General features: G+C 30.1%; 10 protein-coding genes across 10 annotated transcripts; 7 read left to right on the top strand and 3 right to left on the bottom strand. All coding sequences in view use genetic code 12, as the record gives it.

Annotated features, from left to right (window-relative positions):
• Positions 1 to 2,079: 2,079 nt before the first annotated feature.
• Positions 2,080 to 2,769, top strand: DFJ63DRAFT_311565 (uncharacterized protein; the record flags this gene model as incomplete). Its single annotated transcript, XM_064905790.1, has 1 exon — positions 2,080 to 2,769. One exon carries the CDS (start codon positions 2,080 to 2,082, stop codon positions 2,767 to 2,769), a length of 690 nt encoding a protein of 229 aa, XP_064763571.1.
• A 6,527-nt stretch (positions 2,770 to 9,296) lies between these two features.
• Positions 9,297 to 9,752, top strand: DFJ63DRAFT_311564 (uncharacterized protein; the record flags this gene model as incomplete). The annotated part of the gene is made up of 1 exon (XM_064905789.1): positions 9,297 to 9,752. The coding sequence occupies one exon, from the start codon at positions 9,297 to 9,299 to the stop codon at positions 9,750 to 9,752; it is 456 nt and encodes a 151-aa protein (XP_064763570.1).
• Positions 9,753 to 12,187: 2,435 nt separating this feature from the next.
• On the top strand, positions 12,188 to 12,544 carry DFJ63DRAFT_284236 (mitochondrial 54S ribosomal protein mL60; the record flags this gene model as incomplete). The annotated part of the gene is made up of 1 exon (XM_064904784.1): positions 12,188 to 12,544. The coding sequence occupies one exon, from the start codon at positions 12,188 to 12,190 to the stop codon at positions 12,542 to 12,544; it is 357 nt and encodes a 118-aa protein (XP_064763569.1).
• Positions 12,545 to 12,688: 144 nt separating this feature from the next.
• DFJ63DRAFT_333837 (kinetochore-associated Ndc80 complex subunit) lies at positions 12,689 to 13,471 on the bottom strand (the record flags this gene model as incomplete). Its single annotated transcript, XM_064907923.1, has 1 exon — positions 12,689 to 13,471. One exon carries the CDS (start codon positions 13,469 to 13,471, stop codon positions 12,689 to 12,691), a length of 783 nt encoding a protein of 260 aa, XP_064763568.1.
• A 291-nt stretch (positions 13,472 to 13,762) lies between these two features.
• On the top strand, positions 13,763 to 14,134 carry DFJ63DRAFT_311561 (uncharacterized protein; the record flags this gene model as incomplete). The annotated part of the gene is made up of 1 exon (XM_064905788.1): positions 13,763 to 14,134. One exon carries the CDS (start codon positions 13,763 to 13,765, stop codon positions 14,132 to 14,134), a length of 372 nt encoding a protein of 123 aa, XP_064763567.1.
• A 309-nt stretch (positions 14,135 to 14,443) lies between these two features.
• RHB1 (putative GTPase) lies at positions 14,444 to 15,707 on the top strand. The gene has a single exon (XM_064909019.1). It carries the CDS (start codon positions 14,881 to 14,883, stop codon positions 15,427 to 15,429), a length of 549 nt encoding a protein of 182 aa, XP_064763566.1. The 5' UTR covers positions 14,444 to 14,880; the 3' UTR covers positions 15,430 to 15,707.
• A 278-nt stretch (positions 15,708 to 15,985) lies between these two features.
• DFJ63DRAFT_333834 (nucleoside diphosphatase) lies at positions 15,986 to 18,436 on the top strand (the record flags this gene model as incomplete). The annotated part of the gene is made up of 1 exon (XM_064907922.1): positions 15,986 to 18,436. One exon carries the CDS (start codon positions 15,986 to 15,988, stop codon positions 18,434 to 18,436), a length of 2,451 nt encoding a protein of 816 aa, XP_064763565.1.
• A 99-nt stretch (positions 18,437 to 18,535) lies between these two features.
• DFJ63DRAFT_65304 (uncharacterized protein) lies at positions 18,536 to 20,059 on the bottom strand. Its single transcript, XM_064909045.1, has one exon. It carries the CDS (start codon positions 19,787 to 19,789, stop codon positions 18,635 to 18,637), a length of 1,155 nt encoding a protein of 384 aa, XP_064763564.1. The 5' UTR covers positions 19,790 to 20,059; the 3' UTR covers positions 18,536 to 18,634.
• CEM1 (fatty acid synthase) lies at positions 20,017 to 21,997 on the bottom strand. Its single transcript, XM_064909034.1, has one exon. The coding sequence runs from the start codon at positions 21,574 to 21,576 to the stop codon at positions 20,245 to 20,247; it is 1,332 nt and encodes a 443-aa protein (XP_064763563.1). The 5' UTR covers positions 21,577 to 21,997; the 3' UTR covers positions 20,017 to 20,244.
• Positions 21,998 to 24,171: 2,174 nt separating this feature from the next.
• Positions 24,172 to 24,747, top strand: PGA62 (Pga62p; the record flags this gene model as incomplete). The annotated part of the gene is made up of 1 exon (XM_064905787.1): positions 24,172 to 24,747. One exon carries the CDS (start codon positions 24,172 to 24,174, stop codon positions 24,745 to 24,747), a length of 576 nt encoding a protein of 191 aa, XP_064763562.1.
• Between the last annotated feature and the right edge of the window lie 229 nt (positions 24,748 to 24,976).

Below are 24,976 nucleotides of genomic sequence, written 5' to 3'. Positions count from 1 at the left end.
TGCTACTTCATAGTTTTATTGGGTGAATGATTTACCTTATGCACTAAATCGCACATCTATTTGTATTTTTTTTTGTTTGGGTTGTCAGTTTTATTTTTAGAAAATCGAATAAAAAAAATGAGTAGACCCCAAATATAGTCGTTTCAGAGATGCCATACAAGACCAATTTCATATTTATCGATTTATTTAATTTCTTAGTTTGACAGTTGAATTGTCTACATTTTCAATTATGTCATTCAAATCAGTTTAACTCCATGCAACTCATTTTAGATTGAATTGAATTGAACTGAATTGAGTGGAGTAGAGTAGAGTTCAATTATTAGGGTAATTGTTTCCTGTTCCAATCATGGAGTTATCCTATCTCTGTGTTTATTCTCTAATGTATCGTAACCGATAGCATTAATTATAATTGAATCCATGGCCGCCTTCAAATTAGACGGTAACTGTATAATTGTTTAAAATCATAAGCTTGTCATATTGATGTCTCATTCTGTTTTTCTTGTCTATCATTTTATTCATTTTCGTTTGTCTCGTCTTGACAATAGAAGGAGAAAGAAAGAAAATTAAATTGACTACATAAATGTATATAATGCTTATTATTACACCTTCGTTGTTGTCATTTGACTTTTACCCTTAATGGATAAAATATAGCTTTTTGTTACCTATCCTTAAACAATAATCCCTTGTATTGAATATAAATCCTCCTTTATTATTGTCATAGTCAAAACACTTACCATTGATTCATCAACCAAAAAAGATTCTAGACATTTTAACTGCCCATTCATTGTGCAACCATTTTAAAAATTAAAATGATTAAAGAATATTATTAAGGTTTTGTTATTTTATTGCCTTATAGATTTTGTCTAGTCTGGTCTAGCCTAGTCTAGTCCAAGCAATCGATCGAAAAATTTCATCTAAATAATATGTCTAGAATTATTTTACTGTAAAATCTATTTGTTTATTATTATTATTATCCCCAAATCTAACAATTTTACCTCTTTTGGTACCTGCCCATTCCTGTATATATATATATTCCACATACCCTTTTAATTAACGCTAATCAATTGAAAAATAATTAATTATTTTATTTGCATTGGTACATCCTGCATACATGTCATACTCCAATAATAATCACAAAATGTTAAAGTTTGTATAGTAATTATCCCGTTTTGGTCAAATTCAGCATATATTTATACACAATTATTAGCACTATTAGTTATGAAAAATAGTATTTGTGTAAAGTTTGTTACCCCTGCTTTCTCATGTCAATAAATCAATCAATTTAAACCCGAACTTCACAAGCCTAACTTATGTCTCACTCATCTCTCTCTTAGAGTTACTCTCTCTGTCATCATTACTTGACAACACATCATATAACTACGCCACCGTCTGATCAAATTAGAGAGAAATAAGGCGTCTATAATATGATAGATTCAATTGAAATAAGAAAAAATTAATACAAAATCATATTAACTCATTTTATTTCAATCCCAAATCGGAAATATAAGCACCATAAACCTTAAACGAATAATTATTATGATTTTTCCTCGATCCAAATCGAATAATTGCTGAATTAAGAAATTGAAAAACACTAAATTTGTTTTAGATCAAGTAGCAACATACTCTATCTTACACCATCTCGCTCGCTCTCCAATTTGTTTAGGTTATATTTTCATTGTTATTCTTCCTCGTAGATCAAAAAATTTTCGTTTGAGTTTGTTTGTTTAGATTTGAGTGTTTGAAGTTGAAATGTCAAAAATAAAGTGAACTTATCCTTTTTTCTTGCTTGTCCTGTACACAATACCCATATCTCAAAAAAAAGTTCTAGGTCTTTTTTGGTTGGTAAGAACTTATGTAATCAAATAAAATGGCTATTTTTATACCTCCATACACGACGTTTTATCTGATCTAGATCAAAAACAATCGGAGTGGCATAAAATAAAATAAATACTTCAGGCAAAAAAGAAAAAGTTGAACAAAACTGAGAAAATCTTTGCCATTACAAGAATATTTCACCTTGTTTTAAACTTTCTGTATAAGCTATTTATTTCAGTTTTGGTTGCAAATTAGTCTATAATAATGTCAGAATCAACTTCAAGAGCTAGAAAAGTTGATAAAGAAGTTTTATCACAATCTAGTGATAAATCAGTCGAACCAGTGTCAACTAATAAAGAACCAGTTGCTTTATTAGATACTGATGAACAAAATGATATTATATCTAAATTTCAAAGAGATAATATTAATTCATTCATTAGATTCAAAAAGTTCATCTTATACTTATTATTTGCTCAATTACCATTACAATTCATTCTTTATTCCATTAGTAAGAAACAATTAAAAAACATAATTAAAAATCCATCATTAATGGCAGAAATATCAGTAACATCATTAATAAATGGTAATGATAGTATGTTAAAAATTGGAGTTAGTAATGTATTAATCTCCTTATCCATCGTGTTATCTATTATTAACTTATCAAATTCCAATATCACATCTTTGCAACCAGCAGGTAATCAATTAGATTTAAGTAATCCTTGGATAAAATTTGGCATTGAAAACATTCATTATATTAATGGTGCCATTTGTATTCAAATTTTAATCTTATTAGTTATAAATCTTAAAAAGGATTTAGTTTGGTATTTGAATTTAAATTATATTTTACCAATCATGAATTTTATTATTGTTCAAATGTTTGATTATTGGTTTAAAGTATTAGATGCTGATATTAAACATTTATTGAAATTAAGATATAAATATAAAAATGTTTAATCCATTTATCTATCTATCTATCTATCTATCAAATGAGTTAATTAGAAATGAGTTATATTCCAGTGGAAGAAGACGCATTCTAAACTTTGATTTAATTCATCTCGGTTAATCCCACCCTTTTATTAATAGTTCCATTTTCGATACATGGAAATTGTGGGGATTAGAGAAGGTTTTGACTTTTAATTATAATCTAAATACAATCAATAGTAATAGTAATAATAGTAATAAATAATTTGCTTATCTTGTACGTACCATGCCTTATTTTACAATCTCATTCCAGATTGTAATCAAAATATCAAAACCTATTAATAAATCAATAATTTAATTTCGCCATCTGATACTAAATCTGTCAAAATTTTAATTACGAAAAAAACTGATAAGATAACATCCATCCCGCTGTCTTCCATCTCTCTCGATAAAGAATTGATTGCGATTATTATGGGAAATAATTTCTTAATTTAGAATTTAACTATTTTATATTTATCAATCAATTTGTTTTCGGGAACTTCCTCATTTCATAATAGTTATCTAATCTAATTCTATTGTTGTTTTTCTTGTCATCATCATAGCCGCTAACGTTTACGATTAATCTGTATCCAATCATATCTATTCATACCATTTGTAACTTCTTGTTTTATCTAATCTCTGCGAGATTGTATGTTTTTTCTGTATTTAGTTGTCGGTTTATTTTAGTTCTTTCGTTATCTAATTGGTATCATCTTGATCTGTTTTTGTAGTTATTCTTTACTTTTTGGTATAGGGATTCATGAACCATTAGTTGCAATTCAATATTGTAGTTTATTTCTATAATAGATGTCTATTTCTGGTCGAAACTTTCAAAATTCTAGTTAAAAGTTACTTAATATCTTCAGTTTCTCATTTTGGCAACTCTATTCGAAATATCAACAGCCACCACGATCACTAATTTACTTTTCCTAAAATATTAATCATTTATCTCCCCTCTATATCAATTACTCCAATCCTATCCAAGAGCGCAATTCAAATGGAAGTTGGCGGGTCAATAAATCTCAACTACGAGAAATAACATAGAGACGTAAAAAAAAGAAATAATTTTATTAAATCCCAGCTTTTCTTACTAATAATAATAATATTTCCCCCAGATAGAACAATCGAAATGGAAAGAAAGAAAGAAAGAAATTTTTATAAAGAGCAATGGATGCCGTAGTTGACCATAAGTAGTAAAAGTTAATTCTATTCGAGGGCTTTCAGTCTCTCTCTCTTACATGCCGCTAATAACCACAATTTAAAATATGAGAGCGGCCACATGCGATAGCAATTACAATTACGATTACGATTACGATTACGATTAGATAATTGAATATGATTTGAAGTAGATAGATACGCAAATTGATAGCAATTTAAACTTATTAGATAAAGTGTGGTGTAGTAGATAGATAAAGAGCAATACGAAATGGGTAACGTGAGCCATATTGATAAGAAGTGGCTGCATTTTTTTTACTTATCTCTGTGTGTTTCTTAATACACAATCAGATATTCTAAAACATATTTAAAACAGATTATCTCCACAATCTTAGACCAAAACTAGACCATAGTTTCTAAGCAACTTACTTCAGCTACATATTTTAGTCTCTCACTTGATCAAGTGGCACATAAAACACTATAAGCACAGCGGTAAATATGATATTGAATTACCGTTATAGGACACCTTTCTTAAATTGAAATTAATTTAGAAAACAATCAGGTTACATACACTACATTAAGATTATTATAAAACTTTAATAGTTAATTAAAATGAAGCAAGCAGTGTGGGACTTTACTTTAATGTTGTAAAATGAAAATTGGGGTACGCGGAGTGGGGTGCTGCTGGCGCAAAAATCTAAAAAGAAAAAAAACATTTCAAAATTTTTCACTCTCATAAATCGGTTGAACAACTTATGATCTAAAAACATATTAGATCTCTTACCGTCTTAATATCGTATTAAACGTTAATAACCATGACCATAACCTTAACAATAAGTATCTCCACTTTATGAGGTATTTTTAAAATTAATTAATATCATTTCCAATTATACTCCGGAAATATACATCCATAATTATTGACAAACTACAAATTACAAAATGCGCGTTACAAAATTGAAAAATAAACACTTTGCATTTTAAACACACCACACCACATAATTATACTATTACCCTTTTACATTAGTATCTTAATTAAGAAAATAAGTATACACTAATAGTGGAGAGATTAATTGTATGTAAAGTGGCAAAAAAAGTGTGAGGAGAAACCATTATTCATATAGTTATAGTCATGATCATCATCGTATTCAACTTTAATTTTGTATACAGACCTTTTCAGGACTAACGGGACAAGTCAAATCTAATTGGAGGGGAAACCGCTACGTCAAATTGATATTTAAAAAGAAATTAATGCTATATTCTTGTTGGTTAATAAACATTATATAGTGGGGTTGAAAAGTATGTGAAAATTTTTTAATGACCCCTCATTTAACCACTCGAGAGTGTTTACTGGTTTTGCGTTTTAGTATAAATTTCTCCTCACTGATCGATTCTTTTTAGTGGAGGTACTCCACAAAAAAAAAAGTTTTGAATTGAAAGACTTTACGCATTAGCGAAAGATGCAAATCCTGATTAAAATAGAAAAAGAAACTAAACATTAACCATCTACAAATCACCTCCTTTTCTCATAAGTAGCTTGAACCAGGATTATCACAATTATATCACCCAGCTTTAAAACCACAAAACAATTAATAAATTGTGGAGGTAGTAGTATAGGTTTGTCTTGCCGCCATTGCATTGTACATTTTTAGGTGAGTCGTACCAACAGTAGTGGAAATACCATTCGGCGGAATTGTATATACCACAGGTTTCAGTAAACCCTAATTGCGAAAAAAGGAGAGGTATACACAAAAAAGGTATGCGATTACGGGAAGTTTATTGTAAACTTGCTTTTGTTTGGTCTAGTTTTGGTTAACTAGTACGGAGATGAAGTGTGGGTTAAAATTTCTATTTAGACTAATGTATCGGCTTGACGGTTGCTACTGTCTACCATATCGTATTAAATTATTTGTTTTCAGTTGAGTCGGATTGGGCTAATTGGTATTTGATTGTCTAGGAGAATCATCATTGACATATACGTAACTCTTTTTGGAACTATTGTAGCAACAAATTACCCAATTTCGTTACTTTAAAAAAAATGTGTGACTGAAAACTGCTTTAAATTTTTTGTTGGAATCCTGATTATCAAAGGTTTTTCTCAAAAAAAAAAAATAAAAAAGGCAGATCTTTTTTTTTTATTCAGGGTTTTTTTTAGTTTTGGTCTACACAAAAAAAAGACCAGAACAATATCAAAAAAATGTTCTATTATTGGGAATTTTGCACGACTCTTGGGGCTGAAGCAGCCTCACTACACCTCACTTAACAGTGGAATATCCATTTTCAATTTAAGGTGATTAACGCTAATAAATTACTAGAGATCAAGTTTCATTAATCTGTAACGATAATCCTCAACGATTGGTATGTTAACCCAGGCAGATCATAACAGTAAACGTCTGAATCTGAGGATTGACCTCCTTGTAGATGAATTAATGAAATGGAATGATTGGTTTTGTCTTGCGAGTAACTTCTCAAAATGAAACTTACCAATCTTAGCCGATATTTAATTTACTTTAAACTATTATTGGCATAGTTGATCAAAATAAAGAGTTACAAAAGTTTTCAATCTGCAATGATAATAGGTTAGAAGGGGAAAAGTTTGTCCAGGGGGTTGACAAAGATATGTTATTCAGAAATATTAGTCGAAAATCATTCAAAATTGTAAAGTTGATGTAAGACCGCTTTCTCAAAATGAATTTAATATTACATTGATTAACCATCTAGAATCCATGAATTAAATTAATATGAAATTCATTTGAAACGTAAAGATCAAACTTCTATGTATAGTATTGCCCTTTAGAAGTATTAAATTGATTTTTCTGGAAGTGTCTAGCCACATCTCATATTGCAAAAAAAAAAACCCAATTTATAGAGAGAAAAAATTTTCATCTGAGTTGCAGCATGACAACTATAGATACACGATCAAGAAATGAGTTGCATGAATTGAAGATTATATAGTGGTTTCATATTGTGCAGTTTTGCTTTGTTTTGTTATATTTAACAGAAAATGTCAATAGCAACACGATGAATAAGAGATGAGAAGTTTATAGATCCTGTTTAGACCAAAGCTAATAACACCGATCTTCCAAGTAAGGCAAGTGCGATGTCGAAATACACGATGTCAACCCGGTTACCTTGATTTGGGTATTCTTAAAACTGGTCCTTTATTGCCTAAAATGAACAAATAAATAAAGAATTATGAAAAAAATTGCACCCACGATGCGCTCATCTCTACTACTTTTAGACCGAAAATTTTTCAATATGTATGCAAAAAAAAAAAAATTAAAAATTACACAGTAGTTATAGCAAATTTTTTTTTCTTACGTCAAACCAGATTACCTACCTTCAATACATGAAAGGTAACTATTACAACCGCAAGATTACAAAGACGTTGAGATGAGATAGAATGAGCTCATAAATAAGATCAGTTAGCCTTGATGTTAACATTCTCTCCTTAATTTAAAGATTGTTTTTGTAAACTGTTTCATTTCATCTGACTTAAAAACTTTAAATTTTACGTAAAACAAACAAAAATAAAACCATCTGATTTAGGGCAAAAAATCGTTTTTTTAAAGGCCATCACTGCTCTCAGCTGATTGTTATTTTTTTGCGCGCTACGGAAATAAATTTCCCACTATGGATATACATACATGAGGAAGAACGCACGCACATTGACACTAATTTTCGCTTGATGATGTGCTCTGTAGTGAGAGTTTTTGCTTGCTTGCTAAAAAAAAGGTTCTGGTAGCGTAGAATTAGACTAGACAAAACAAAAAATCAAAACAAAGCCATACATCGTGTCTCTTTTACCACATGTTTTTTTAGCTAAAGCTTAAAAAATTACCTATATTTTTCATAACAGAAACAAATAATACTTTACTTCATTCAATTCATCTATTGCCACATGTTTCTGATTAGGAAGTTTAAACTTGTTATTACTTAAAGTGGTAGTTATACAATCACATCAAACAGCAAAAGATATTATTTGAATTTGAATTTGAATTTGACAGCTGTACTTAATATAATTAAATTATATATAAATGAAAATTTTTTTAGTATGTATAGAACGTTTTGGAAACAATTAGAAAAGTAATTAGTTGAGCAGTAAAGGAAGAAAAAAAAATTTCGGCGGTATGTCATAACATTATTTTGTGAGCAGTTTTGTTCTCTAATGAAGAGAATTAGTGAAAAAATAAAAATGTTTTGTGGAGAAATTTGAAACATTTAGTGAGAGAAAAATAAAAAAAATAATTTACATAGTCGGTAAATCTAGAATTTTCTCTCCATTTCCATTAAATCCTATAGCAGAGGTTTATACACATTAACACACTTGTAAAGAATCATAAAGAATGTAGGACTTGTAAATTCTTTGTGTTACGTAAACACACTGAATAATGCTACTACTATTAGTGGTGGTGGTGTTGATGGGTATACCATGGTATGGTTGGGAAATATCTAGTATATATTCTGTTTATAGTTTACAATAATGTAATTAGGGGTAAAAATAAATAAAAATTAAAGTTGTACGTGGTGGTGAGAATCGTGGGTCACGGTTAGCCAAAAAACTTTTGTGTATGAATTAGTGGGTAAACCTTGTGGGTTTTGAATTTTTAGTGAGGATTTGTGGGTAAAATCATAACAATTAGTGAAAAAAAATAGGAGGAAGAGGAGTAAAAATAAAATAAACAACAAAAACAAACCGTGTTAACCAAATTTACTACGCCAATGCACGTGTAAATTGATCGAAAATCATAATAAATTTTTTTTTATTTTCCACAGTCAGTCATTCAAATTTTAAATTTTCTTAGCTGAATTAGGAATTTCCAGTTTTCTAGAGGTTTCTCTGTTATTATTACTCATTTTTTTTTTTTTTTTTACACTCATGCATAAATTAAAAAATATTTTTTTATGAATCATAAAAAAAAAAAAAAAAAAAAAAAAGAATTGTGGGTTAACCACACCTTTCAAAAACAGAAAAAAAATCCACACTGTTTCTATTAATAAAGGTAAATAAATATACAAAAATTTATATTTATATAAACTGATTTAACTTGAAAATTTTTATTTTTCACTTTTTCAGTTTTTATTCCTTTTGATCAGTAATCCATACTTTCATTACAAGTTTCTCATTAGTTTTATAACTATTATAGAAACTAGACATCTACTGTTTACAGCAAGTAACCCTCAGAAGTCATATATTAATCCATATTAGAAAAGGTCTTTTTTAGTTAGAAGCACTTTACACGTGGATTTTTTTTTACAGTCACTACCCAAATATTTTTTACTGGCAACAGAATCAATTTTTTACAACCAAATTTTTTTGATTCTTCATTTACAACTAGTTTATCTTCATATCAACTATAATCATCATAATGTCTGACTTGGCTTTCAATAACTATTGTTTAACTTGTGATAAGTTGTGTTCTCAGAATTCAATTTATTGTTCTGAAGAATGTAAATCTGTTGATGAATACAACGCGGTTAATATAATAGCTAAACAACAACAACATCATGAATCATCTGGTTCTCATCTGAGAAACAATTCTGCATCTACTATCACCTCAGACAACTTGGTATCTCCATTATTGACTCCAGCATTATATCAACATACTAGCAATTCATATTTGGATATTAATTCATCACCATTATTATTATCTACTGTTAGTTCAAGTAATACTCAACCAAGTAAAGATTTAGATTACTTTGATTTGAATTATTCAGTTAATTCAAAAACTAATTATACTTTAGCATCATCAAATTCTGATATTATGAGTACCATTCCTTCCACTTCCCATAATTATAGAAAGTGGTTGACTGCGTGTTTATGAAGAGTACAATCATAAATCAAAGGACAAGTAGTATTGTTCTTTCATCATTTAATTTTTACGTCACGAAGGGTTTTTGGGTTTTTTTATTATCATTTTAGTTGATAGTTTTTTACAACTATTGCAACTAATCATTTTATAGGTTACAAAATAAAAAAAAAATATTAAGACATGGTTAACAAAGGGTGTTAATCATGTTTGGGTCTTATTATTATATCATCAAATTTTGTTTGTTTGAATTGATTATCTAATTATTATATATAGTGTTGTTAATTAATCTTTTATATCCTCATGCAATGCTTTTTATTAGAGAGATTTTTTACATAAATTTTACATCTATTTATTTTGCTTGTCTTTTTACTTTATAGTTTATATCAACACATCCATCAATATAAAGATGATTTATTCATTCAAATACATTGCATTCTAACTTTTTTTTATTACATATACATAGTTTACTATATAGCTTTAAATATATAACTAGTTTTAGTATATAATATAACTACCACCACAGTTTGTAGAAGGAACACGGAATTGAAAAATTTTCCTGATAATTTTTATTTTTCATAGTCCGAGTTACGGGTTAGAAGAGGTTTTTTATGACAGGTGGAAGCCAAAAAAAAAAAAAAGAATTTTTGAATTCTGTCCATATAGAAAAGGTGAAGATCGTGGGGTCGAATAGTGCGAAACCTGTTTAATTAGGAATCACCTACCTAAAAAGGATCTAAGCTTTTTTTGGTATAGAAAGAGAGCAAGCAAACGTAACCACAAGTAGAATTTAAAGTTGTTATTATGGATGGGTAACCATTACAGTAGTAGTCTGTTAGGGAAAATTATTTCGGATGACTCGCTATCATTATTATTAGAATTAGAATTATATCCTTATAAAGGATATTTTTAGAGAGACAAACGTTGGTCAAACAAGGACGAATGGCTTGTAAAGAACCAAGCATAGAATCCGATCTTATCCAATCGGATACAATAATAACAGGAAAGGGGGGGGGGGGGCGTGAGATTCACTCCCCCTATTCCATTCCTATGTCTTTTAACGTTAATAAACGTAGCTGGGAATGGCAACCCTAACCCAACCCATTGATTTCCTTTATGGCTGAATAGTATAGTTACAGCCTCATATAGGGTGATAAATTCTAGATCAGTGATTTTTATTATTATTTTTTCCCACTTCTATTGCTTCTAGAATTTTGATACTTTAGCCTGTTGTCCGAACCTCCCTAAAATTTCATTCATTGCTTAAAGTGTGGAAACCATTACCCATATTAAACTTTGAAAAGAATTTAAATTTAGTAGGGATATTACTGGATCGGACCACTTAATGTGTTTTCCCATGTATATTTTAAGATTTATGATATAATTGTCCCTTTTCAGGGGCTCTTAATTAATTGAATATGCTTTTTTTAAAAACCAACAAAATTTAATTGAAGTCATTCCAATTCATTGGGTTGTAGGGAATGCAACGTAGATAAGGGGATCTCTAGGTTATTCGTATATATTACTAATTGTCCACGTTACTTCGGAATCTATAAACTCAATTACTATAATTCAGACCACAATGTAGAAAAGGAGCTTTAAACGTATATCCTTAAAAACCAAACAACGTGACAATTAGATTATATTATATTACATTATTTGCCACCATTGCTCATGGTAAATCTTTTGAATCGTTGCTATGTTATTTTTGGTGGTTGTCGCAAAGTTAACTAGCTAATTTTTGCAACTTGCGACAAAATATTTTTAGAGTGTGAGTAAACTAACTAACTATGTAATTTGACTATTTGATTGAAAAGTTTAAACTTACCCAATTATATATCATCAAGTGAATAATTCAACGTAACTTGTCGGGTATTAATCAATCGTGGTTAAAGTTAACGGTTGACTTTTGATCACGCAAAACAGAAACGTAAGAAATCTAGAAGAAACCAACATTTCTTTACTTGGTTTTAGGGGATGAAATTGAAATAAATTCATTTCAAGAGTTAATAAAGTGAATAATCCAATGTTATAATAACAGGAATGACTCAATACATTCCAAGTCTTTCATTTAAGGAATTCAATAAAATAAAACCTTTACTTCATAGTCCACAAAAACAACCCACAATATGAATATTTGTAATTCTTAAACTAAGACTTAGTAAGTCACCCAACTATACCTATGTCAATCTCCATATAATTCTTGACGATTACTAAACTTAGCTTGATTCAAATTAAAAGCATAAATTGTGTTTGTCGTATAAATTATCTTAACAATCTTCTGGGCACTCAGTTTTTTTTAGAGAGAGAATAAACGGTCGTGCGAAATTGTTCAAAAAATGGTCAAATTTTGAAAAGAAAAAAAATTTATCATTAAACCTTTTCTGAATATGATTACATGTGGATTTGAACTTTATAATCAATAATACATATCATATACATCACATATAATGTTTGGAGCATTTAGATCCTCATTAACATTGAGTGGAGGGTATTTGTGGAAGAAAGCTCCTAGAATGTCTGTACCACAAAAGTATAGATTAAGACAACGAATGAAACAAGTTGATACCAATATAGAAAATATTTATCAATCAATTATTAAGACAAGTGAAAACTTAAAAGATGGTGATGCTACTGGATTAAAAAGAATTGATTATTTGAAGTTTGAATTTCCAAAGGAAAATGAAATGACTCCTCGTGATAAATATACTACTTTTAGTAAAAATGAAAAGAATTATAGAAGAGATGTTCATTTAATTCCAAAATGGACTAAGAAATCATTCAGAGAAAATCCAAAATACTTTTAAGTGTCATTATTGGAATCTACAATTACCAAATTCTGCATTATATATTACATTCATTTCTGTATATTACAACATAAACCACCCAATTTACTGTACATAGTATTCTTAATAGATATAAGTTATTTATAAATAAAAATCTGTAACAGATTAGTTATATCCTTCTAATCTTTCCCAAACATAATTGGAGATAAAATAATCACTATATTGAGGTTCAACTTTTAACACATTTGTCAAGTTAGATTCTTTATTATGGATGATTATATGATCGATTGATCTTGATTGGGATGATGATGAAGTTGATTGTTGACTATTATCGATATTTGAATCATCTAAATCGGTATTATCAAACGTTTCAATCCTCACCCCTAAATTTCGGAATAAATTGATTTGTAAAATACTTGAATCTTGTTCTAATAACTCTTGACTTTCATTATTTTGAGATGATTTATCATTATCATCGAAAACATTAGATAATTTTAATTTTAATTCATTAAGTTCTTTAGTAAGATTATTTTTATTTAATTTTAATGAATTTATCGAACTTTCTAAATCATTTAAATTCTTTGCAATTAACACTTTTAAATCATCTAATTCAATTGATTTCTTTGATAATACTTTAAACATATTTTCATCTTTATTAATCTCACTGGTATGATAATCAATATTAGCATTATGAATGGTGGTTAAATTCTTAATGATTTCATAGTTATAATCACTGATTTTACTTAACACTTTGATCTCTTGATTTAATTGTTCAATTGAAGTTAATAACTTATGATTATTATTGGTTAATTGTTCAATCTTATCATTTCGTATTGTCTTGATTGATTTTATGGTATCTTCTATTCTATCCAATGTCAATAGTTCTGGTTCTATTTCTATGCTATCTATCGATTGCTGTATTATATCTTCAGGTGGCCCTTGTATCATACTGATTGTAGTTGTTGTAGTCTAGTATCTTAACCAGTTGTAGTTATATTGTTGTTTGTTATTTAGATTGATTTGTTTATATTTATTTTGAATATTTGTCTGGTTATGTGCAGTCCAGTCAATAACATCAATAACATCTATACCTCAATATACTAGCTTCATTTCCATAGTGAAAAAGAAAAAATGGTTCAGAAAAATCATGCCAACTTTAGAAACATGGTATTGAAAGAAGCATAAGATCAAATATTAAAGGTATACACTTCGATAATATCATAAACGGTTAACTAAAATATGAGTGAATACGAAAAGTACGGGATAAAGAAGAAAACATATTCAGAAGTTGAATTACCAACCAATCCAAACTTACCACCATGGGTTATAACACCAAAGGAAGAGAAAGTTATTTTTGAAAGATGGAGAAAGAAGACGTTTGCCAAATGTGATGATTTCATTAAAGCATATGTTGATTGTAGTAATAGTTATAGAAATCCAATAGAAGGAATGAAGAAATGTGCTGAAGTTAATAAAGCATCCAAAGATTGTGTGGCCCAATATCAAAAACAAAAATATCTTGATATTGAACGAGATATTTTGATTGAAGAAAGAATTGAAAAGAAGAAATTGTATGAACAAAGTTTAAAAGAAAAGGCTCAACAAAAGTAAGATGGATTAGATCTGTTTCAGAGATGTTATCAAGTGAAAAGATGATACCGTGTATCTTGATGATATGATATGATGAGATCTGATATCTACTGTATCTTCACTATAAAGCTCTCCATAAATTATTGACATAACTTTAGAATCAACAATTATTTATACCATGTAAATAGAATATATATAAATAGCATAATTACCCATTATAATGAATAGCAATGAATTATTATTATACCTACTATGAATATCTCTCTTCCATTTGTCAATTTAATACATAATCACTTACATAATAATGTGACGTGACAATTTTTGCGACAATACAACTTTGAGAAAAAGAAGTTTTTTTTTTCATTGTTCAGAAAACTGACGATAACAGTTTCATTTACAATCAAATTCTAGATAACAAGTTTGATTGCATCATCACAGTTGGTTTGATAACATAATTATAGATTATATTAGGATAGACTTGATAATAAATTAATATCATCTTATCATATTGAATTTGGTTATATAAAGGGTTAGTGTGTTCGTCTTAAGTGGTGTATCGTTCTATCCCCCCTCCTCCTTTCAGTCGTTGCTCCCCATAAAAATTTGTGTCTTTTACTGAAAAAGTCATCCCCCACGATTTTGACTCCTTGCTTCAACTAAATCATTTGTGGTGGAAACTACAATTGATTATCATTATACCTATATATTTAGGTTCAAATCATATACGAAACACAGAGTATCATCCTTATAATCTAATTTAAATAATAATGGTGAAGGCTCGTAAGATTGCCGTGGTTGGATCTCGTTCAGTGGGTAAATCATCAATGACAGTAAGGTTTGTTGAAGACCATTTTGTTGAAAGTTATTATCCAACTATTGAAAATCAATTTTCTAAAACTATAAATTATAAAAATCAAGATTATGCTATTGAAATTTTAGATACTGCTGGCCAAGATGAATTTAGTATTATGAATGAAAAACATTTGGTAGGTATTCATGGTTATTTATTAGTTTATTCAGTTACTTCAAGACAATCATTTGAATTGGTGGAAGTTATTAGAGATAAGATTTTAAATTCAATTGGAACTGATGTTATACCCTTAGTTTTAATTGGTAACAAATGTGATTTAGTTTATCAACGACAAGTTGAAACAAGTGAAGGTGAACAATTAGCCAAACAATTTGGTTGTAAATTCTTAGAAACTTCAGTAAGAGAAAATCTTAATATAAATAGAGCATTTGAGAATTTAATTGAAGAGATTGAAATCATTCATAATCCAACTCCAAAGCAACAAGATAAATGTGTAATTGTTTAAATCTCATCATCCTCATCACCATCATCATCTCATCGTTTATACTAAACTCTTCACCCTACGTACCATCATGAAGGTTCTGATTATATATCATCAACCTTACCTTACTTATGTTTATTGGGCCCATTTATTATTGGGATTATTTATGGTTATCTGCTTATGTCTATATCTTTGATATCTTTTTACTATATTTTATTATTATGTTTGTTTGCTTACTTGCTTGTCTTTTAACTTAGTTTTGATTCTTCTTCTTATCCATTTTACTTCCTGATTTACTTTCTTATAGAGATATTTACATTTGATTTCAATCACTTTAACCCTTGTTATAATATATATAAACCGCATATTTATCAAATACTTTATACTAAAAAATAGGAGTTGTTCCTCACCTTCCCGCATTGCACGCTAAAACTAAAAAAAGAAATTTAATCATAGTGTGATTGTTTAAAAATACTGACAATGTGTTATTTATAACTTCTACCAACCCCTATTTCTATCACCAGAAGTATCACCAATCTCCAGTGATTGTGTTGACGCGTAGTTGTACTTACAATCCATCATGCCTACCATTGATAACCTCGAAGTGAGGAAAACGAAAAAGAAGAAGGATAAAAATTACATCAAACCAGGCCCCATATATTCAGATCAAGATATTCCTTATGATTATATGGTTATCATTGATGCTGGTTCGAGTGGATCAAGAGTTTACGTATATAATTGGTTGAATCCCGAGTATTCATTGAAACAAGATTATGAATTGACTAAAGCCAAGGGTAAACTACCTGCTAATATCGAGTTATTTAAACAATTCACTATTAAAAAGGATGATGAAAGTGAAAGTGAAGGAGAAAGTGATAATGAAACTGAAAATGGAAATGAAATCAATGGGGAAGATAAGACAATTGATGATTCTGACAATGTTGGAAACATTGATGAATCGAATCAAGAAGAACCTACAAGCCCCAAGAAATCTCTTGTCGATATCAAATTTCCTAAAATCAAATCTAAAAAGAAATGGCATCAAAAGATTAAACCTGGAATATCATCATTCAATCAAAGTCCTCAAAAGATAGGTAATCATCATATTAAATACCTTTTAACTTTGGCGAGTTCAGTAGTACCTAAATCTCAACATTATAGAACCCCAATATTCTTACATTCAACAGCTGGGATGAGATTATTAACTCCAACTCAACAACAACAAATCTTAACCAGTATTTGTAATTATATCACTAATAATTCCGATTTCTATATCCCGGAATGTTCCTCCCATATTAACGTTATCGATGGAGATTTCGAAGGAATTTATGGTTGGTTAGCCATCAATTCTTTAAAAGGTTCATTTGATCATCCCGAATTACATAATCATGGTAAACTGCATTATACTTATGGTTTATTGGATATGGGTGGAGCTTCTACTCAAGTTGTATTCCAACCTAATGTAACTGAAATTGAAGAACATCAAAAGAGTTTATATCGTATTAATTTAAATCAATTACCTCAATTAACAAATAGTACTAGTGAGGATGAAAGTGAATTTGATGCCGTGGGTTCTTATTATGTACCAAATAAGGTTGATTTCAATATTTATTCTGATTCATTTTTAGGATTCGGAATGTATCAAGCTCATACAAGATATTTAGAATCATTATTCCATATTTATTTACAAGAACATGGTTTAAACGATCATGATAGATACTATGGAAACATCGGGAAACCTATCGTTGATCCATGTTTACCCAAAGGTTATACTACTACTGCTGTGCTTGATGATTATAGCGTTGATTTTACGGGTGGCAGTGATTTTCCAAAATGTCTTGAAATGATTTTCCCTGTCATTCTGAATAGTACTCATGGTACATTAACTGGTGGTGATAATGTGAACTGTAAACAATTTAATGAGCAAGACCAAGTTAGTTCATGTTTATTGAATGATTTAATCCCTTCATTTGATTTCGATATTAATCATTTCGTAGGTGTTAGTGGTTATTGGGAAGCTATTAATAATTTATTATCTTATGATGAAGCTACAAAAAGAGATGATAATGAAGAAGAAGACGATGAAGATGATGACGAGAGCGATGATAAAAACGAACTGGCTGATACTTATGATTATAAAATAATCTATAAAGAAACCACTAAACTTTGTTCACAATCATTTAGTTCATTAATTGAATTAAATAAATTAAAATCTCCCGAAACAAGATTATCAGAAGAAGAATTAGCTGAATTATGTTTTAAATCTTCTTGGGTATTAAATTTCTTACATTTAGGTTTAGGATTTCCTCGATTTGGTATTGATGATGAACCATCCCAAATCAATAGTCCATTTAAGTCATTACAATTAGTGGAAGAATTAGATGGTTCAGCATTTTCATGGACATTAGGAAGAGCTATACTTTATGCCAACGATGAATATGTCCAAGCTTTCAATAATTATACCTTATCAACGTTGCAACTCGAACAAGATTCTCCTCGAGCTCAAGATTTAGTACTTCGTAGACCAGGATTATATTATTCCGCTGCTCCAAGTGTTTATCATTTCGGTGCTGAGCAAAATGGTATTTATCCTCGTCCTCAGTTTACACCTCCTGATAAAGATGCGAAATATCATCATTATGATTATGAAACAAATTACAAATCTGATCTGAAGGAACTGAAATGGTACATTGAACCTCATAGATGGTATGGTATTTTCATCTTTATGTTCTTATTGGGTTTCATTGGATGGTTAATGCTCGGAAGAAATGGTAGATCGCTTATTTTTGATAAATTGAGAATTAAGTTGGGTAGATTTATGATTCCAGTATTTGGAAACCGTAATAAAAATCAAACTTATATGCCAGTTAAACAAAATCAAACTGAACAAGATGATCTTGAAAATGCAGCTGGATTTGAATTAGATGAGTTATCAAGTGAAGATTCTAAACCAGGAAAATCATCATCAACTGCCAGTGACGAAGATGACATTGATAGACAATTCAAAATAGACAGTGATGACGATGAATAATAGTTAAGACATAGGTATGGCTGCAACAAAATAAAACATTTTGCGGTTCGGGTCGGATTTTTTTCAACTATTTTTTTAGGTCGCAAAAGACAATTTTTCAAAGTGTGGCATTTTGATGTGATATGATATATATTCTAATAATTAAATAAATAACTTTATAAATTAAATAATGTAAGCTAAATCGGGTAAATACTAATTCTAAATACTAACGACATATTTCTCTCCTTTAGCTCCAATAGCTTCTAAATCATTTAAAGCATCATCAATGATATGAAGTCCACCTTTATAGTGTCTATATCTTACAGGCTTTATTTGATGTGTAGTAAACAAATGAGATGTAACGGTAACGAATTGTTTACCAAATTCGATATTTTCATGGAATTGCTTTATGATAACTTCTCTGATTTCAACTTGGGGTGGAATATTCAATTTTGGAATTCCTACAATTCCAGAAAATAATGGATTTATGTCACCGAAATTTGATAAGATATCCAATACAATTGATGAAGTTTCTTTTGAAACACAATCTATACCATACTTGATAGGTCCGAAAGATAAGGCAAGTTGTTTTATTTCTTCAATTGGTAAATGACGATCAACGATTATATCTGCCCCTAGATGTCTAAGATACTCTTCATGCTTCAAGCTTGCGACTAATATAACTTTCAATCCATTTATTTTAGCTATTTGAGTAGCATAAAGACCAACAACTGTTGCTCCGCCCCAAATTATAATAGATTCTTGTTCAGATGTTGGTGGTGGATTAATAGTTAATTGGAATTTAAAACTATTGTAAAATATAACACCAGCAGTAACCAAACCAACACCAATGGTAGCACCATCTTCAAATGAAAAATTCGTAGGTAACTTCCATACTAGTCTTGAATCAATGGCAGTGAATTGTTGGAAAGTACTGGTTCTATTATCTCTATAACTGGTACTACTAACAATCACCTTATCTCCAATAGTAAAATCTTGTTGATTAACCAATTTTCCAGTTTGTACTACAACTCCACTACTTTCTCTTCCATTTATCCAAGGGAAATGATAAATACCAAATTGATATTTTTTACCTTTCCAATCTATTGGATTAAGACCTATAGCTTTGTTACTGACCAAAACATCATGGTCTTTTAATTCGGGTATAGGAAATTGTTCTTGAATAGTTAAAGGATCGTTGAAATGAGTTATCAGCAACACAGATTGATGTCTTTGATTGAAACTAACTATTTCACTAATTTCATCCTCTTGGTCGTCTTGATTGATTTCTTTAATCGTGACTTCCTGTTTTACTTCTTTTGTATCATTAGCCAAATGGAATGTACTGGTTGTTTGACGTGTGACGGTAGACATTATGTGTAATTGTGCCTGATGAACAAGTTGAAAATCATTCGGCTAATCGCCAAGAGGGGGCAATGGAAATGGAAATGGAAAATTGAATTATATTTATAATTGAAGACATATTATTACAAAAAATACGCAATGCAATACCTGAACAGGAGTTGCATATCCTTATAAAATAGAAAGCCATCTTTAAACATATTTGAAGTAACAAACTGCTCTAGATAACCCACCCACAGATGCCTACTGTCCCGACCCGACTAAGTCATAGTATTATTTCAGTCGCAATAAGTGGCTTGTCTCATTAAATTGCAAAAAATGCATTTTGTGCGTGTGTGGTTTTATCGCAATGGAACTCAACCACAGTTTTATATCATGAATGTGAAAAATTGATAATATCATTAAATTTGCGTTTCATTAACTATGTACAAGAAGTTTTATATAAGACTATTTTTTTGATTGATTTATCAATTAAACTTTGAAAAACATATTGATGAATTGACACCCCCGAATCCAAATGAATTACATAATGCATAATTAATGTTCTTGGATTTAGCCACATTTGGTACATAATCAAACACGTTAAACTTGCTTGGATCATCATCATCATGTTTCCCAATATCATGTAAGTTTAAAGTAGGGGGTATAATCGAATCCTTAATTGATTTTATCGTGAATACTGATTCAACTGCACCTGCCGCACCTAATAAATGACCAATAGAAGATTTCGTACCTGATATGGATAATGGTGGCGATGATGAGTTAGAAGTTGACACATTAAATAAATGGTTAATAGCATTATTCTCAGCTCTATCACCTATGATTGTAGATGTAGCATGAGCATTTATATAATCTACTTGATTTGGTTCAATGCCACTTCTCTCAACTGCCATTTTCATAGATAAATATGCCCCATCTCCATTTTCTAATGGAGCAGTTATATGATGAGCATCACCTGAAAGTCCATATCCTTTAACTTCAGCATAAATATCATCTTCAGTTAATCCTCTTTTTAAAGCATGCTCTAATGTTTCTAATATAACTATACCACATCCTTCACCTAATACAAATCCATTTCTAGCTGCATCAAATGGTCTACTTGCTTCTTCTGGAATATCATTAAATTCAGTAGTAACTGATCTCGCACGCGAAAATCCTGCTAATGCTAAAGGATGAATCGATGATTCAGTACCTCCACAAACCATTACATCAGCATAATCATTCTTAATGAAGTTAAAAGCATCACCAATAGCATGTAATCCAGTAGCACAAGCAGTAGACACTGAATGCAAAGGACCTTGGAATCCATATTTTATAGATATGTTACCAGCAGCCATATTAGTTAATAATTTAGGTACAAATAATGGTTGAACTTTTTTATAACCTCCATTACTATAACCTTCAGCATTGTCATACATATCATGAAAAGAACCAATTCCACTTCCCACAGCTACACCAATTCTTTGTTTATTTGAATTTGAATAGTCCAATTTTGAATCATCCAATGCTTCTTTAGTAGCCACTAAACCATACTGAGAAAATAAAGCTAATCTTCGAAGTTCACCCTTTTCAAAATGATCATTTTCATTCCACTTCCCCTCGGAAATTGACCCCTCTGGTACTTTTCCAATTACTTTTGAAGGTATTTGATCCCAACCATCTTTAGTATAGTTTGGTAAAGTCGTAGTCGAAATGAGTCCACTCTTCCCAGCAAGCAAGTTTTTCCAAGTGGTAGAAACACCAACCCCTAAAGGAGTAACTAAACCTAAACCGGTTATAACTACTCTACGGGTGGACATGATGTGGTAACAAGTAATTTTGAACCTTTTAAATTATGATTAATCAGATTTGAAAAATTTAGTTACAAATCATATTCTGTCTCTTCTTTTTCCGAGATTTATATGCAGTACCGGGAGATTTAAGTTCCGCTTTTATTGATTTTGGTGGAGGGAGTACAAAACGCGGTAAAGTTCTAAAATAGCAATCAAAAATAACCATAATAAAAACTTACTTGATTTGGAAAAGAGGGTGGAAATGGAATTATACCCACAATGGTCAATTGTCGGCTTAATAGGCAAGTAATCTAAAAGCATAAACCATCCTTAACAATAACAAACAAAAACATATGACAATAACCCTTTTATTTTTAGAGCGGAGACCTCAGCATCCGCTCGATCTTATTATTAAAGTTAAATATTTTATAACGAATAAATTATTTTTGTTTACCAGTTACTTGATTGAGTCAAATCTTTATGTCAAATCCTCGACAGCTGAATCGAGTAACCCCATTCTGCTTCAAGTGTTATGAATCAAACAATTAGGTTTAATAACCTTAGATCGCAAAATAAAACAATCATAACATAAAAATAAACAAATAAACAAACACGCAAAGAAGAGTTTCTATGTAAGAAGATGTTAAAATAGTTCCGATGGGTGGTTAGGTGGCTAACAGCGGCACTGAAAAATTTCAGAGAGAACAAAAAAAAAAAAAAAATCGAAATCAAAAATGTCGCGAACAAACCTTCTTTAGGATTATACATGGTAATTATGCATGTTCACCAAATTTCCAGACAAAAATATTGAATTTTGTACTTTTTGTCTATTTTTAAATTATTTATTATTAAATTCACCAAGTTGCAGGACTACAGTTGTGAGGTAAAGCAGCGTCGATGCCGAATTGTACATAGTAACCAACTGTTATGAGTCAAATTTAATGTTGGATGATCATAAAAATAGTATACATACACAAGATATAGTGATGATGATGACCTGTAACAAGAATTATTGTGAATCAACAACATATAACTTTGTGGTGAGCCGTATTTTTGATTATAGGGGTAAGTTAAACCAATTAATTTTAATATTGTATTGCCTCCAGGACGAGCATCATTGAAGATTCACTATAACTCAAAACAGTCTCAAAAAAGCACTTTGTCCTTCTCCCACATTTTCATAGATATCACTAACGGGAGTTTAGATATGACTTGTAAGCAAAATAAATTGTTATTTGTTTTGCTTTGATATTGTATCATACCCCATGTCAATTACCGCAAGTGCAAGTAGTAAGCGGTCTACAGTAACCAGCGACAGGTAACAAAGCTAAGATCATCAGACCTTTTCTCGAAATTTGCTATTGTTTAGGAAATGAATTAAATTTCTTTTGAAGGTGGGGGATGTCTAATTATAGAAGCCTCTATAATCGACATGCATAAAGAACAAAAAAAAAAATGAGAAGCAGACAAAAAGTCTACTTTCTTATTTTTATTTTGATCCAGGAGGAGAAGGGGGAAAAAACTCCTATTGAAAAGACGGCTGTTACCACTTTCAGGTTTGCTACTTCCTGATTCAGCAGGTAGTGTCGGTGGTCAAGAGCTATTTCAAAGGTTAATTAATTGAAGTTATATATGTTTATGAATTATAAAGTCATGAATTAAACTAAATAGTAATTGGATTAAATTGGATATAGTTTCGTAAAGGTAGAAATAACACACTAAATTCAAAACAACAAAAACATGAAATGAACTTCATAGGTCACTCAAACTTACAGTTTCATATTTGAGGTTTCAGCTTATATGTAAGTCGACGCTTCATACAGTCAATTGATTCTGTAGTTGGATCTTCTACTAGTAAATGATGAGTTAAGAATGAAAAGTGCAATCGATATCATCAAATTAAAATACAACATTGAAGGGTAATAATAAAAACAAACAGGTACTCTAACTATTAACCCTAGATCCAAGGCTAATATAAGCTTATTACCCACAAAAATTTACAACGCTACAGCCCTGATAATGATAAATCCACGGTAAATGAAGGACAAGAAATTTTTTTTAATTTCAGTACTGTATCAGAATAACAAACAAAAAAATGTGTCGGAAATTAGTACTAAAACGTATTTGTGTTACGACATTTTCTTCCCCTGTCCACCTCAACCCCCTAATAGACCCAAATGCGGCAGAAGTTTATTTTTTTCGCTAAAACTGCCGACATTTTCCATAAATAATACTCTCTTTACCAGTATGGATGTACTACCTGCATGCAATGGGGGTGCAAATTAAGTTTTAATACGCATCAATTATTTTTAATTGTGCATTTTTTTTATTTATTATATTTTTAATGTCCTTGTAACCAGTATTTACCTTACTCTGCTCTATATATAGAAGTATTGCAATTATTTTGTGATGCATAACCATAACAATTATTAAAAATTATACTTAGTGATTTAAGTGGTAAAGATTTCAGTGTTCAACATTAGTATAAAAATAAGATATATATATAAATTGATTAAAAACTCCCCCTTTTAAAAAAATTATTGTCTTTCTTCTTTTATTCTTTTTCTTTTCACTATAATTATTAACTTCAACTTAATAACTTTTCATACATTCGCTTATAAAATGAAATTCACCACTTCTTCTGCTTTATTAGCCACCGTTGCTTCATTTGCTGTCAGTGCTCAAGCTGCATACTCTAATGCTACTTCCACTGTCACTGATATTGCTACCACTGTTATCACCATCACTTCATGTTCTGAAGATTTATGTAAACCAGAAACTGTTACTACTGGATTAACCACTGTTACTGAAGGTACTACTATCTACACCACCTACTGTCCATTATCTGGTGAAACTGAAACTGAAACTGCTATCAAGACCACTGTTGTTACTATTACTTCATGTTCTGAAAATAAATGTTCTCCAGTTGAAGTTACTACTGGATTAACCACTGTTACTGAAGGTACTACTATCTACACCACCTACTGTCCATTATCTGGTGAAACTACTCCAGTTCCAGCTCCAGCCCCAACCACCACTCCAGTTCCAACCACCACTCCAAAGACTGTTGCTGCTGAATCAACCACTCCAAAAGCTTCCACTTCCCCAACTCCAGAAGTTACCACTCTTACCGGTGGTGCCAATGCTGTTCCAATTGTTGGTGCTGGTTTATTAGCTATTGGTGCTTACTTAATCTAAGTGGTTTAATAAACAATATAAAATGTATATTTTCTTTATGTTATAAAACGAAATATACGTTTAATATTTTTATTTAATATTATTTTATTTTATTAAACAATTAAATTTAAATTTTTGTCTGATTTCTTTTTTCCCCTTTATTATTATTTTGTCTGGTTCATTATTGACAAAAATTGTTTTTTTTTGTCTTATTTATTTTAATATTGTTTAATTATGGCATTCTTTTATC

This window comes from Scheffersomyces coipomensis (genome assembly GCF_036884675.1).
Source record: "Scheffersomyces coipomensis strain NRRL Y-17651 chromosome Unknown DFJ63scaffold_2, whole genome shotgun sequence".
In the NCBI taxonomy this organism is placed as follows: Eukaryota; Fungi; Ascomycota; class Pichiomycetes; order Serinales; family Debaryomycetaceae; genus Scheffersomyces; species Scheffersomyces coipomensis.
Note: the sequence above shows the minus strand (reverse complement) of the source record. Positions and strands in the feature narration are given on the sequence as shown.